Source organism: Diplotaxodon limnothrissa, linkage group LG7 (assembly GCF_057381915.1).
Source record: "Diplotaxodon limnothrissa isolate DT_005_m linkage group LG7, D_limnothrissa_male_GT1.1, whole genome shotgun sequence".
In the NCBI taxonomy this organism is placed as follows: domain Eukaryota; kingdom Metazoa; phylum Chordata; class Actinopteri; order Cichliformes; family Cichlidae; genus Diplotaxodon; species Diplotaxodon limnothrissa.
The window spans coordinates 67,026,726-67,039,718 of record NC_140602.1 but is presented as its reverse complement, the minus strand read 5'-3'; the positions used below and the strand labels follow the sequence as shown (position 1 = coordinate 67,039,718).

Sequence of the window (12,993 nt, the reverse complement as noted above, 5' to 3'; positions counted from 1 at the left end):
CCAGTCAGCTAATCATTTACCTCCGTTAATGAACACTTTCAAAAGCTTAGAGCTTCCAGATTCTCTGAGTAGTTGAGGATACCAGTATAAATCCTAGGGACACCTCAGTTTTGTTCTGTACCCAACTGAAGTAGGATCCAAGGAAGAAATGTAGTATATGACGTTTGCCATTTAAGATTCATCAGGCATTGGTACAGTAGTGAGCACTTTTTGAAAGGTGTTCATTGTCTTGTGACTGACTGTGTTGTTAGCCAATTTCAGTTTCACATTCAGATCCACCCTTGCTCTTCACATACAGTTCCCAACACTTAGAGAAAACCCTAAACAACGTTCTACTGGACTGTGGGCCGTCCTCTGTTTTCTGTGCAAAAGTTGCTGCAGCAAGCATTGGTGGTTCAGTGGTAGAATTCTCGCCTGCCACGCGGGAGGCCCGGGTTCGATTCCCGGCCAATGCAGGGCTTACTTTTCTTCCCTCCATCTATATATTTTTAAATCTGAATCTATAAAATGCACACCTTTAAAACTGCTTCTCTCTTAGTCAGAAATCAAACATTGACAGATGTTGTGCTACCTAGGGGTTAAAATGAAGTGTAAACCTATTGTAACATTACCCTAAAAGGTCCAGGGGATGACGGGGAAGTAACAAAAGGTGTCCAAATTGAAAAAAAAGGAGACAGGGAGGCAAATGGTTAAATTAAACTGAAAAAGAGGCAAGCCGCTATCACCTTTTAGAGAAGGAAAACAACAAAACCCAGATGTTGGTCAATAAACTGAACAGTGAGTCAAAGAAAAAAAAAAAAAAAAAAAGGGTTAGTCACCAAAACAGTCCTCTCCACAGAGCAGGGGAAACCAGTCACCATACGCACAGCTCACTAGCTACAAAAACCAACGAGGCTCTCTGGCACCCGCTGCATATGCAAAACCACCAGCATTGTGGAGGACCCCACACACCCCTAACATACAATCTTCAACCTTCTGGCAAGAGGTACCGGAGCAGTAGGGCCCTCACTGCCAGACAGCAAAACGGTTTCTTCCCCCAAGCCGTCAGACTCCTAAACAGATCAGTGACTGGACTGACACACACACACACACACACACACGTCAAGTCACTTTTATCACAACCCACTGTTGTTGTTGCACTTTTCTATTGCACTGTCTTGTGTCGGCGTTATTCTGTTCTGTCTGGTGTTGTGCTGTTTCGTTTTTTGCACACTTACACTTTATGTAGTCCTTTGTTGATAGCCTGTTATATGTAGCACCATGGTCTTGGAGGACCGATGTCGCATTTCACTGTGTACTGCACGACTGCTCATAGTTAAAATGACAATAAAGCCACTTAATGTGGCACTAGAGCTCGCCTTAAGTACACTTAATTGCTAATTAGAGTCAGCTTAGGTAGCACCTAAGGCAGGAGAGATGGCAGGACACACCTACACGTCGTTCCAGACCATACTCCATACCAGTTGGTGGCGGTAATGCACCTTTCACTTGTTTGCCAACCGCCAATATAACTGTAAGAAAGAAAGAAAGACACACCCACACAAGGTCAGTTGGACAGGAGCCCCTGCAAGGGCCATAACACTATATTCTTATGTGAATAACTGGCCAGAGGGACCACTGTCTGTCTTCTGTGCAAAAGTTCCTGCAACTATTCCCCATTGAAGTAGGATCCAAGTAATCGTTGGTTTTAACTTACATCGAGAAACTCCAAGTAGACTGGCTACACTGAGCTGTGGTTTGTCGCACAAATAATATGACCCATTGGGAAAACCCTAATGTACAGTCAGTGAACCAGGTGGAAACAATTATACACACCGCTGCCTGTCGTCTCTTACCTAGGGTAACTCTGGAGAGAAATAAAGTCCAGCTACTCTCCACGAAATTAGTTCTAGAGCCCAAGCTGTGTGTGATATTCAGTAACTTGGAAATTGTATTGTGACGACAAACACTGAATCTGTTTAGTTAATTGATTTTGTGTAGTAGACACAGGGCTGACAACAATGCTAAATGTGCTACTGGCCGGTGGGGCCGTCTCCTGTTTTCTATGCAAAAATCAGCTTATCACCCAGTAGGATTAGCCTGATGGTGTTAAATGCACTGGAAGTTTGCTTCGTACATGCCGACTGGCCCAGAAAGCCCTCCATTTCCTGTGCGAAAGTCACAGCAGCAAGCATTGGTGGTTCAGTGGTAGAATTCTCGCCTGCCACGCGGGAGGCCCGGGTTCGATTCCCGGCCAATGCAGTTCTTATTTTTCCGCTATATATGTGTAAATCTGTTATAGAATGCACCACTCTAAAACTGCTTCTCTGTTAGCCAAAAAACAAACATTGACAGATGTTGTGTCCCTAGTGTTAAAATGAAGTGTTTCAAGAAAGAAGACCTTAATCTATATACTTGCATGTGCAACTGGCCAGAGGGGCCACTGTCTATTTTCCCTGCAGAAGTTCCTACAGTAAGCAAATAACGGTGAGCGATAGAACAAATATACTTGATGTGGAAGTTTTTCCATGTACGATGGCAAACATGGCTTTATTGTAACCATGGGGTATAACAGACCAGGATCACTGGGTCTCAGCAGTCCTTTTAAGGGTTATCTGAGCAGGTCTTTGTCTAGCCTCTAACATCACTAAAATGTCAGCTGTTCCCCAGTTTTAGTTTCACAGTCATAGTCACACTTAGTCTCATAATCCTGAAATACAGAGAATGCTTGAACAATGTGAAATACACGTGTGTCAGCCGGCTCACCCACTGTCTTCCGTGCAAAAGTTGCTGCAGCAAGCATTGGTGGTTCAGTGGTAGAATTCTCGCCTGCCACGCGGGAGGCCCGGGTTCGATTCCCGGCCAATGCAACTCTAGTTTTTCTCCTGCTTTGTGTTATATTATATAAAGCATGTAGTACCCAATAATCTGGAGAGGCTAAGTTGTCGAGGCCCCTCTCTCTGAGCTAAGGCCAACATGTCGGTTGTGTCTGATGACGGTTTTGACCGCACATCCTGTGTCACGCGACGCAATCTTTGTGGCGTGTCAGTTGGTCATGCAACTTTTGCAACTGTTTAAAAACTTGAGCTTGTGGAAAGAACTTTGCAAAAACCTTGACAAAGTACTGGCTTCTGGTTTTGTCTCTTTCCCCTCCTTATCAGCACACATGCCACAATATTGTCTGAGTAGCGACCCCTTTGGTTTGGTAGAATACTGCAGCGCCTTAGTGGCAGGTATAAATGGCTGCATCTGTGTGATGACAGCATGGCGGTGAGCAAAGCGACCTCTGCAGCTAAATGCTGCCTCAGCACATTTGCAAAGGTGCGAGGAGTGAGCTGATCTGTACTGTACTGATTATAGCACGAGAACATGTAGATTCATACACTTTTATTGGAGAACAACAACGAAACGCCTGATGCGTTAGCCTGAACATCTAACACACTCTTACAGGGAGACACAACCTGAGGCAAAAACGTGTGTGGTGAGCTGTGGTTTCTGGCTCAGCTGCTGGGAGCAGTGGGAAGAATGGGTGTGGTTCTTTGGAGAAGTAGAAAAAACAGAATGTGACAGCATTGCATTATTTTTGTGCAGATGCCGTCCTCCAGATGTGGTGGTGTTTCCACGTTGTGTGGAGGAGGTCAGTGCCTTGGCAAAGGTCTGCCACAAGCACCGCCTTCCCATCATCCCTTTTGGCACTGGGACTGGCTTGGAGGGAGGGGTTGGAGCTATGAAGGTGAGATATTTGTGTGGTCATACTTTCTCCCACTTAGAACAGTTAACATCTTTAGTAACAACAATAACCAGCAGGATGTCATCTTGGTGATAACTGTCATAAGTCTTATTTCCTGTGTTTGTTTGTGTCATCATCCTTCAGGGGGGAGTGTGCTTCAGCTTAAGGAACATGGAACAGGTTCTGGATCTCCACCCAGAGGACTTTGATGTGACGGTGGAGCCTGGTGTGACTCGAAAGACTCTCAATGCATACCTGCGAGACACAGGCCTCTGGTTTCCTGTTGGTCAGTCAGGATGTTCACAGGGATTCACACAGATTAAGCATTAAGTCAACACTTTTGACATGAGTGTTCAGTTTAGGGGCGGTGGTCGGGGTCTTTTTGACCGTCATAGCACCAAGAGAACAGCTGCTAGTTATCTTGGCCTGTCAGCACAAGTTGTACCAAAAGATGAAAGAAAAACTACTGCACAGAATTAGTGATGTTGTATGATGTTGATGCTGATTTGTTAAAAAATATATTGATATTATATAATATAATAATATAATGTGATGATAAAACCCCCAACTATGATGGTAGTGTTAAAAGGAATGATGAAGAATACCTAAATAATACTTCAATGCAGGATGTTTTTAGGGTTTTTTCACATGCACAGGAATCTTTGCTTCTCTGTAAACAAGTACAAGAGAGTAGGTAGCAGCCAGATCATTAACTGATCATCAGCAACTGTGAGCATGTGCTACAGGCCTCAGTTAGCATGTTAAAATATTAAAGTTCATGACAGCTGCCCTCTTATTCACAAGTGGTCACTGCGGTTGTCCCAAGTTGTAAATATCTGGGTTATACAAAGTTACTGTCAGATTACAGATGTGTCCTTTTTTAATAATTGACCCAACCCTGGTTATGTGCTTTGTCTCAGATCCTGGAGCTGATGCATCTCTGTGTGGTATGGCTGCCACCAGTGCATCAGGTACTAATGCAGTGCGTTATGGGACTATGAGGGAAAATGTTATAAACCTGGAGGTAGTGTTGGCTGATGGGAGCGTCGTACACACTGCCGGGAAGGGCCGCCGTCCCAGGTACTCACCAGGCAAATGTGATGTATCGTTATGATCTTGAAAGCCTCTTACCTTTGCTTCTGTCTTGGTTTCTCTCCTCAGGAAGACGTCAGCTGGCTATAACTTGACAAACCTGTTTGTAGGCTCAGAGGGGACCCTGGGGATCATCACTAAGACCACATTACACCTCTATGGCATCCCAGAGGCCATGGTGTCAGCGGTCTGCTCATTTCCTTCTGTCCAGGCTGCTGTAGACAGCACAGTGCAGACGCTACAAGCTGGAGTACCCATCGCTCGCATCGGTGAGCAGGAAACTTGGAAATAATGCAAAATAACGGCACACTGTGATTCAGAGGGCTCAATGTTAAGGGATAATTCTGGATTATTTTGAACTGTTAAATAAAATGATGTTAGCAAAATGCACTCAAAAACAAACATTTCAAACATTGCCAAAGTTTCACAGAATAAGGTCCGTGTATCAAACGTTGAGGATCCAGTACTCTAATGTAGAAAGTTCGAAATACTGTTTAAAGGTGAAAATGGTGAAAACATAACTGATCACTTAAATATTCCTTATTTATGTGTTTCTCTCAATTCTATTATTCCCATCATCATCTTCACTGTAAACGCATTGTTTCCTTTCTTAGCGTAAGCCTCAGTCGTGGAGAAAACAGACACATAAAGATTTATAGACATAATGAGGAAGAGACAAAACTTTATTGCTCTTTTCAGAAACGCGATTTTTGCAGTGGTAGTGGTAAAACGGTCTGACCTCAGGGTCCAAACTCTGCTTCAGGTCCCAAAGTCAAACAAACACTGCGGCGTCACTGAGAGTTACAAACTTTAATAAAGTGATCAGTGTGTAACAATTAGGTTTAACATCCAGCCATCCATGAAAACAGGATTTATGAAGTTTAACGGAGTTCAAAGTTAGCAGGGAGTTAGCTCACTACTTTCCATCTAAACATAATATACTATGTTCTGACTGAGAGATTTCTGAAAAATTCAAACGTACAGCTCTGCTATCACTTCCAACATAAATGAAGACAGAAAACTAAACAGCAGTGACGTTTGTAGGGTTACTGAAGTTGGACTAGCTGGTATATAATGTTGTGCTACGTGACTGCTAGTGACACAGCTATGTTAGCATAATATAAACACAGTAATGCTGGAGGATGAACGCTAACTTTTTTCCACTCGTTAACGTGAGGGTTCCCAATGATTAGGGACAAATGCAATCGCATGGCAGGATGCTGTAAACGGACCGAACTTCAGTCAGGAGAACAATAGAGATAATCCATCCACAATACGAGGTTAGTCATTCATATACTGCTGCATGGGCTGGGCTGTAGTTGCATTGTAAGGTTTTAAAAACTGAGCTTTAAAATGTATAGTGGTAATAAAACCCGAGAGAGGCCGACAGTGATCACTGACTGTTTTTAGAGGCTTGGTCAGATTAAATAGAACAAGATACAAAACATTAAAGCATGTTAAAACACAGCAGCCTTAATAAACGCAGAGTAGTTTAGGACCTGGAGGCAGGGTTCATACAGCATCACTTAAAAACCGTATAGAATCCAGGAGGGAAGAATTTATCCTCAAACTAGAGATGAAAATGAGATCAATACCAATTATTGACAGCTGGAACCTACGCAGCAATGATGCAAGTGAATGACTTTAGATCATCTTACCTACATTTCCTTTAATCGTGTGTTTGTCCTGTGTGTGTGTGTGTGTGTGATCCAGAGTTTCTGGATGATGTGATGATTGATGCGTGCAACAGGTTCAGCTCTCTGTCCTACCCCGTGACCCCAACTCTGTTCCTGGAGTTCCACGGCTCAGAACAAAGCCTCGAGGAACAGGTCAAAACAGCCGGTGTGTGTGTTTGCTGATATCAGACCAGATGTTCTCCCATTAGATAAAGCAGTTTCTGAAAGATATTGAGCTTTAGTGTTAGTTTCCCAGATATGGCCAGGATATGAAAAGTAAAGAGTCATGAAGTCAGTGAACCATTTGTAAACATTTCAGGGTCCTCGGTTTTGTTGTAGACTGTCGTAGATGTTAACAGTAGTCACAAATATTTGTCTGTGAGGGGATGTGTCCAACAAAGCTTATTATTATTTGTAAACTGGTTGGTCCATCCACTGGATCTCAGGACAGTGCTTCTGAAAACTGCTTAACAGTCACATAACAGTAGTGTTGTGGAAGTGGGAGCAGATTTTCTCTCTTTGGTTAAAGTTTGGATGTAATGTGATTTATTGAAAGCAAGCAAACTCCCATTGAAGGTCAGTGTGTGTGTTTCTACAGAGGACATCACTCAGAGTAACGGAGGGTCAGACTTTCAGTGGGCTCGAGATACGGAAACACGGAATCGGTTGTGGAAAGCTCGTCATGATGCCTGGTACGCTGCTCTGGCTCTCAGACCGGGCTGCAAGGTAAACAAAGTCACCTGCTTCAGAGACCGGACTTCGAGCATGATTTTCTCTGTAGGTCGATTATTTTCATTTCCATCAAACAATGTGGCATCCTTTCTTTCCTAACACATTACCCAGTCCATATCATTATAGACATCCAGCACGATTTTTTTCCATTGAGGCCTCAAAGTGTTCCTTTAATTTTTGAGCAGTGAACTAAACAGTGCGTGGTCGTATCTTATTGGCTACTGCAGTTCTTGTTTGTGTTTTGTTTGCTTGGTATCTTGAGGTTAGAGGGTCCCGCCCCTAATAAACTATGGAAAAGGGAAAAAAAATGTGTGACAGTCTGTGCTGTGCCTTGTTTCTCTCCTCCTGTGCTGTTTCACCTCGTTTGTGGAATAAAGAGGTTTAATCATATTTTGACAGTTTGATTTAAAACCCACTGTGACAGAAAAGAGTGTAAGCGTCCAAACATTTATGGAGCTAACTGTACACTAAAACACCTTTCCTCGGCACTGACACTAAGGAAGGTAAAAAGAAGAAGGTGTATTACAGCGTGAGAGGGCTCCGTGTTGGGCAGATGTAATATTGCTCCAAAGGGATTACACACAGCCTGCAGTGTGATATTATTATAACTTATCACTGCTGTGTGAAAACTCAGTACCATTCGAGTTGAGGTTGTTGGATATGTTGCCTTTTAATAGTGAGGCTTTGTGTGACAGCGCTGTGCTACACAAACACAGTCACTGCTCGGAGGCACTTTTATGTCTCACTTTATTAACGTTTTAAATCCTGAAGATTGCACAAGACACCTGCTTGATGCCTTTCCAATATCGTGACCTTATCTTCCCTGTGTGTGTGTGTGTGTGTGTGTGTGTGTAGGCCTACTCTACAGATGTGTGTGTTCCTCTGTCTCGACTGCCTCAAATTATTGTGGAGACAAAGGAGGACCTGATTGAGAACAGACTTACAGGTGAGCACACATCCACTTGACTTCACGCTGAAAGCGCACCCACAGCTGAATTTTACACCATGTTGTTCATTCAAGGCACTTGAATCTCTCTTATTCCTCAAAGCATTCATCTTTAATGTTAGAAAAAAAAATAATAGAAATTTATGAAAAGAAAATAATTTCTTTCTTTTTGGGATTTCAGTGAACCAGTTTGAGTGAGCTTTCTGGTAGCTGGTCAGCTGACCCGTGTGGTGGAGTAGAGAAGCTGCAGGAAGGTTGATTAAAACGTGTAGTTTGAGGTGCATATTTTAACTGAAGGAAGCACTTTGAGGTCTAAGGGATCAATGAATGAGACTTAACTCCTAATACTACAACTTTTAAATACAGGAACTCTTGTTAAGCTCCAGGATGTAGGGGTCATTCTGGTGTATCATCACAAGAGCACAGAAGAAGAAAGTGATGTAAAAAGCTGATGTTTTTTGGCACTGTATTGAATGTGGATGGCTTCTGCCCTCAGGTCCCATAGCAGGCCACGTGGGCGATGGGAATTTCCACTGTCTGATGGTGGTGGATCCAAACGACCCCGAGGAGATGCACAGAGTCCACCTGTTCACTGAGAGACTGGCTAGGTATGGTGTCACCTCGCACTCACTCACAAATCTTCTACCAATCAGGATTTCACTTGTTTTTCTGGAAGATTGTCGCCATCCATCGAGCCGTTCACTGCTTCAGGGTTGACAACAACAGGATGTGAGGACACAGTTCATATCTGTGACTCATTCATACAAATAAATGTACAGTGTTTAATCAGCAGACATTTTATTCTAGTTTGTCATTTTTATTATGACAAACCTACAGTAAGCAGACCTCACTCTAACTGGAGTCCCTGTATGGACATATCTGATGGGTAATACAGTTGTCCAGGAAGTTAAGCTGCATCCATTTGAGGCGACTCGCACTGGACACGCTGCTTTGAAGCTGACAGTTGGTCACTAGCCTGATATATATTGTCTAACCTCTCATGTTTTAGTCAAAGTTGTCCCACGCCCCCACTGGTAGTTGCGTCAGGCGCTTGCCTTGAAGTTAATAAAAGTTTATCTTGTAATGTGTGCAGTTCTCATTGCCAGTATTTTGTTTTTGAATGTTGTTGGCTATCTAATATGGCCTCTGGTATCGTTGTGCATTGCTTCCTATGTGGACTCTCCCACACAGCACATACAGTTCATGCCCACATGGACCAGCTTCAAGTAGAAACCAGCCCTGCATTCTGTGCAGCTCGAGGAGAGACTTTAAAGCTCCGCCCACCCCCGTGACTGAGCTCGCAGATGTCGTTAACATGATCAAAGTGATAAAATGATTACAGAGTAATCTTGACTGTTTTTAACGTGTATCTGAACGAACACTCCTCTGAAAAGGTTATTATCGCATACAGTAGTAATCAGCTACATGGTAACACTAAAATTACCATTAAAAAACATTTATTGTACTAGCAAAAGACATAGACAGGAGCCTCGAACCACCTGACAGCTGCTGTAATGTTTTATTTATACTTCCTTCAGATCCCATCAAGCAGACACACATTGTTACTGAATACCAGATGTTCTTACTAACAGTAATCTCCTTTTTTTTAAGTCTTATTGGTTGAGCGCGTATGCCTCATGTACCTGTCAGGCAGCCTGGCCTCACTGCTCCATTTTAGCAACTTTCCTTGTTATTACCTTCATTGTCAGTCTCTCTTCAACACGTTTCTCTTCACCCTAATCCTCCCCACACTCGCCGTAATCCTCCTTACTCCGCTTGCTTATCTTCAAACAAATTCCTCCCCATTGGAATCGCGCTCTCGCCCATCTCTCTCGGTTAATATTGATTCCAGAGGGCCAAACGTTTAAGTCTTGGGACTTGCAAAGACTTGTGGGCTGTCTTTCTATAGATGGAGGGGTTTAGCTATGTACCAATACAATCTTCTCAAAATCTGTTTTCAAAGACTTTAAACACCACCAGCTATGCCAGGGTCAGGCTCAGACCACAGAGGGTAATGGCATAGAGGATTAGATGGAAGAAAGCCACAGCTCACCTGAATTAGACCTGAGCGAAGGCAGCGGAGACTCCAATGCACAAAACAACTCTAACTCCCGTCCTTCTCCTTTTAAGCCATCTTTCTTCTGATTGGCTGCCCCTTTTCCAACAGCAGGTGGGTGGGGCTTCTGTGCTGTGGACCATGAATTGGCCATATTAAAAATATACACTCTGTATTGCGTCATATAGAGCCAAGAAAACACAGCCTGAAGCCTGAGCTTCTGGCTCACAGCGATTACTTTCGTATGAATGTTTGTGGATAGAAAGTGAAACATTTTGAAACATTTGTAAAGGTTTCAGAAAACTTTCAAACTTTTTGCTCCTAAAAAATGTATTTGCTTCTTGCAGGCGAGCCTTGGCCATGGATGGTACGTGTACAGGGGAGCATGGAGTGGGTTTAGGAAAAAGGGCGCTGCTGTGCGAGGAGATGGGGCCTGTGGGCATCCAGGTCATGCAGAGTCTCAAGGACGCCCTCGACCCAAACAACCTGATGAATCCTGGGAAAATCCTGCAGCGAGAAGAGCCATGAGCAGCGTGTCCATCTGAGTGAAGTTTGTGGACGCACCTCTGTTAAAGGAGCACAAGCAAACATATGAAATCATTGAAGCAGTGATTTGCAAATTCAGTTAAATCAAGAAAGCTATACGTGTTTTGTGGGATTTCTCACGAATGTTCCTACATGCACCAGAAAACCTGACTCTTGGAAAATGATGAGTGTTAATAGAATCCTTTTTGCTAACTCCAAATTTGAGTTTTTAAGGAAGACCTGGTCTGTTGTTGCAGACCAGCATTATGTAAAGATTATCTTCCACAGATCCTTTCTTTTTGTGTCATTAAAATTAATGTCTAATATGTGGACTCACTCCAAGTGCTGTTCAACCTGTTTATTGCCTGCTGAATACATTTCATTGAAAGTAGACACTACAGTTTATTATGCTTTTGCTTTTGTAAACACTTTACCTAACTGCAGATGAGCATTTTGACACAGGACTCCATTATTCTATTGATTTGCATAGCTGTTTAAAGAGTATCTAGAATTCAGCGACTATATGTTGTATACTTTAAATAAATCACAGTATGCAATGGTTTCAGTGAAATCCTTGACCATGATGACCTACATAAAGAAACTGAAAGTTTTTGTTAATTCACAGAATGTAATGTAGGATGAATGTCCATGGGTGAGGTCTGCATCAGCAGGAAAAGCTGAAAAACCTGTTAAGATATATTTAAAAGTCCAAAATCTTTGCCCTCTTTCACATTTTTCAAAGCTATACAGTGGGACAGATCCATCTTTGACGACCTGATTCTAGGCCCCAGGCCTTATCTTTGACCTCCCTGATATAGGTTGTCAGGAGGTCATTAATGACAAAAGTACAGTAACTTCTAATAATTTGGAGCGCTGCATTTGAGCGCTACAAAGTTGGCTATTGTTAAGAAGCTACATAAAAGTGAGAAAAACAAACATGTTAGCTTTTCAGCATGTTAAATTCATTTCACTGTCCGCTAACCGGAATGGAGGCAGCTTTCAAGGAAGCGAGCAAACTTCAAGTAATTTAAGTTGCCATCATTTGGATTCACTGCGTTTTATGTCACAAACCATTAAACAAGAAAATTATCAGAGCCAAATGAACCTTCAGGCGTCTTTGTACCTGGATTTCTTCCTTCTGTCTGTGATGAAGCAACGCTCTACACCACCACACGGTGTCAGTGGTGCATCCTTGAGAGACAAACCTGCAGCGTGTCAGCCAGAAGATCAAAATATAATGCTCATTTCTGCCTCGGCAGCTTTGTAACTATTGTTTTCCCAGCTTGCAGCCACTAACTGAACATTAAGAAAGACGTGAAGAGCACTAACACACTCGCACAGCCACTGAGCTACAATCAAATCTCCTTTTAAATAAAAACACTGCGTGACTTTGTTATAGCTCACTCTGAGTTCTGTTTATTTTATTCTTATTGATTTGCATAGCTGTTTAAGCAGTCTACAGTTCAGTGACTATTTCCTGCAGCCTTTCTAATAAGTCATATTTGTTTTCCGTGAAATCCTTGACGATGGTTCAGGAGGCCTTTAAAAAAGATGCATTGAAACTTATAATTAATAACAACCACAAAATGATCACAAAGAGACCATGCATTCATTTAAAAAGACAAAAGAAGAAAATAAATAAGTGCAATATACATTCTAAAGTTATATTTCATGTGGGTTTGAAAAAAATCCACACATGCAAAAGAAAAACGCTATTTTCTCCCCATTTTACCTGAAAAAAATATACAAATATAGCAGAAATGGGCTGGTAATCCAGTTTTCACCACCTCTGTTAAGTGGCCTTTTATGACTAAACTAACTAATGATGATATGTTGAGAATGTTATTAAGGGTGTTAATGAATCCTTTACTTCATTAGGGTATTTTTGGTAATCCACTCATTGAGAGTTAATGTTTAGTTATACTTTAATAAACAGATTTTTGACTCAGATTCTTCACAGCTGCGGACCAAACATGACAAATTTGTTAACATTAAATAAAGTTAGAAGTCACGTTTCCTTTATAAATGTATTAAATGTATATGGGCAACTTGTTAAAAGGTGGCACTAAAATTTTCTTGGTTATGGATTCGCTGGAACTATTAAAAAGAAAACTGGCTGAGAACCTGCTTACACTGTGTTTTTGTGAGCTTGATTTTTTTTATTATACTGGTGCAGTGTGTGTGTGTGTGTGTGTGTGTGTGTGTGTGTGTGTGTGTGAGAGAGAGAGAGAGAGAGAGAGAGAGAGAGAGCATGAGA

The 12,993-nt window shown here is 42.2% G+C and overlaps 1 protein-coding gene and 3 non-coding genes across 4 annotated transcripts in view; all 4 read left to right on the top strand.

Moving 5' to 3' along the window:
* ldhd (lactate dehydrogenase D) overlaps positions 1–11,247 on the top strand; it is a 49,880-nt gene extending 38,633 nt beyond the window's left edge. Inside the window, exons 3-11 of the mRNA XM_085360162.1 lie at positions 3,571–3,712; positions 3,854–3,995; positions 4,630–4,789; positions 4,871–5,070; positions 6,515–6,643; positions 7,076–7,203; positions 8,065–8,155; positions 8,652–8,763; positions 10,559–11,247. Coding sequence (XP_085216288.1) covers positions 3,571–3,712; positions 3,854–3,995; positions 4,630–4,789; positions 4,871–5,070; positions 6,515–6,643; positions 7,076–7,203; positions 8,065–8,155; positions 8,652–8,763; positions 10,559–10,739 — 1,285 coding nt within the window. The 3' untranslated portion in view covers positions 10,740–11,247. The remainder of the gene's footprint in view (positions 1–3,570; positions 3,713–3,853; positions 3,996–4,629; positions 4,790–4,870; positions 5,071–6,514; positions 6,644–7,075; positions 7,204–8,064; positions 8,156–8,651; positions 8,764–10,558) is intronic.
* trnag-gcc (transfer RNA glycine (anticodon GCC)) lies at positions 385–455 on the top strand. The gene has a single exon. It is a non-coding gene; the product is annotated as a tRNA-Gly (tRNA).
* Positions 2,171–2,241, top strand: trnag-gcc (transfer RNA glycine (anticodon GCC)). Its single transcript has one exon. It is a non-coding gene; the product is annotated as a tRNA-Gly (tRNA).
* Positions 2,779–2,849, top strand: trnag-gcc (transfer RNA glycine (anticodon GCC)). The gene has a single exon. It is a non-coding gene; the product is annotated as a tRNA-Gly (tRNA).
* Positions 11,248–12,993: the final 1,746 nt, after the last annotated feature.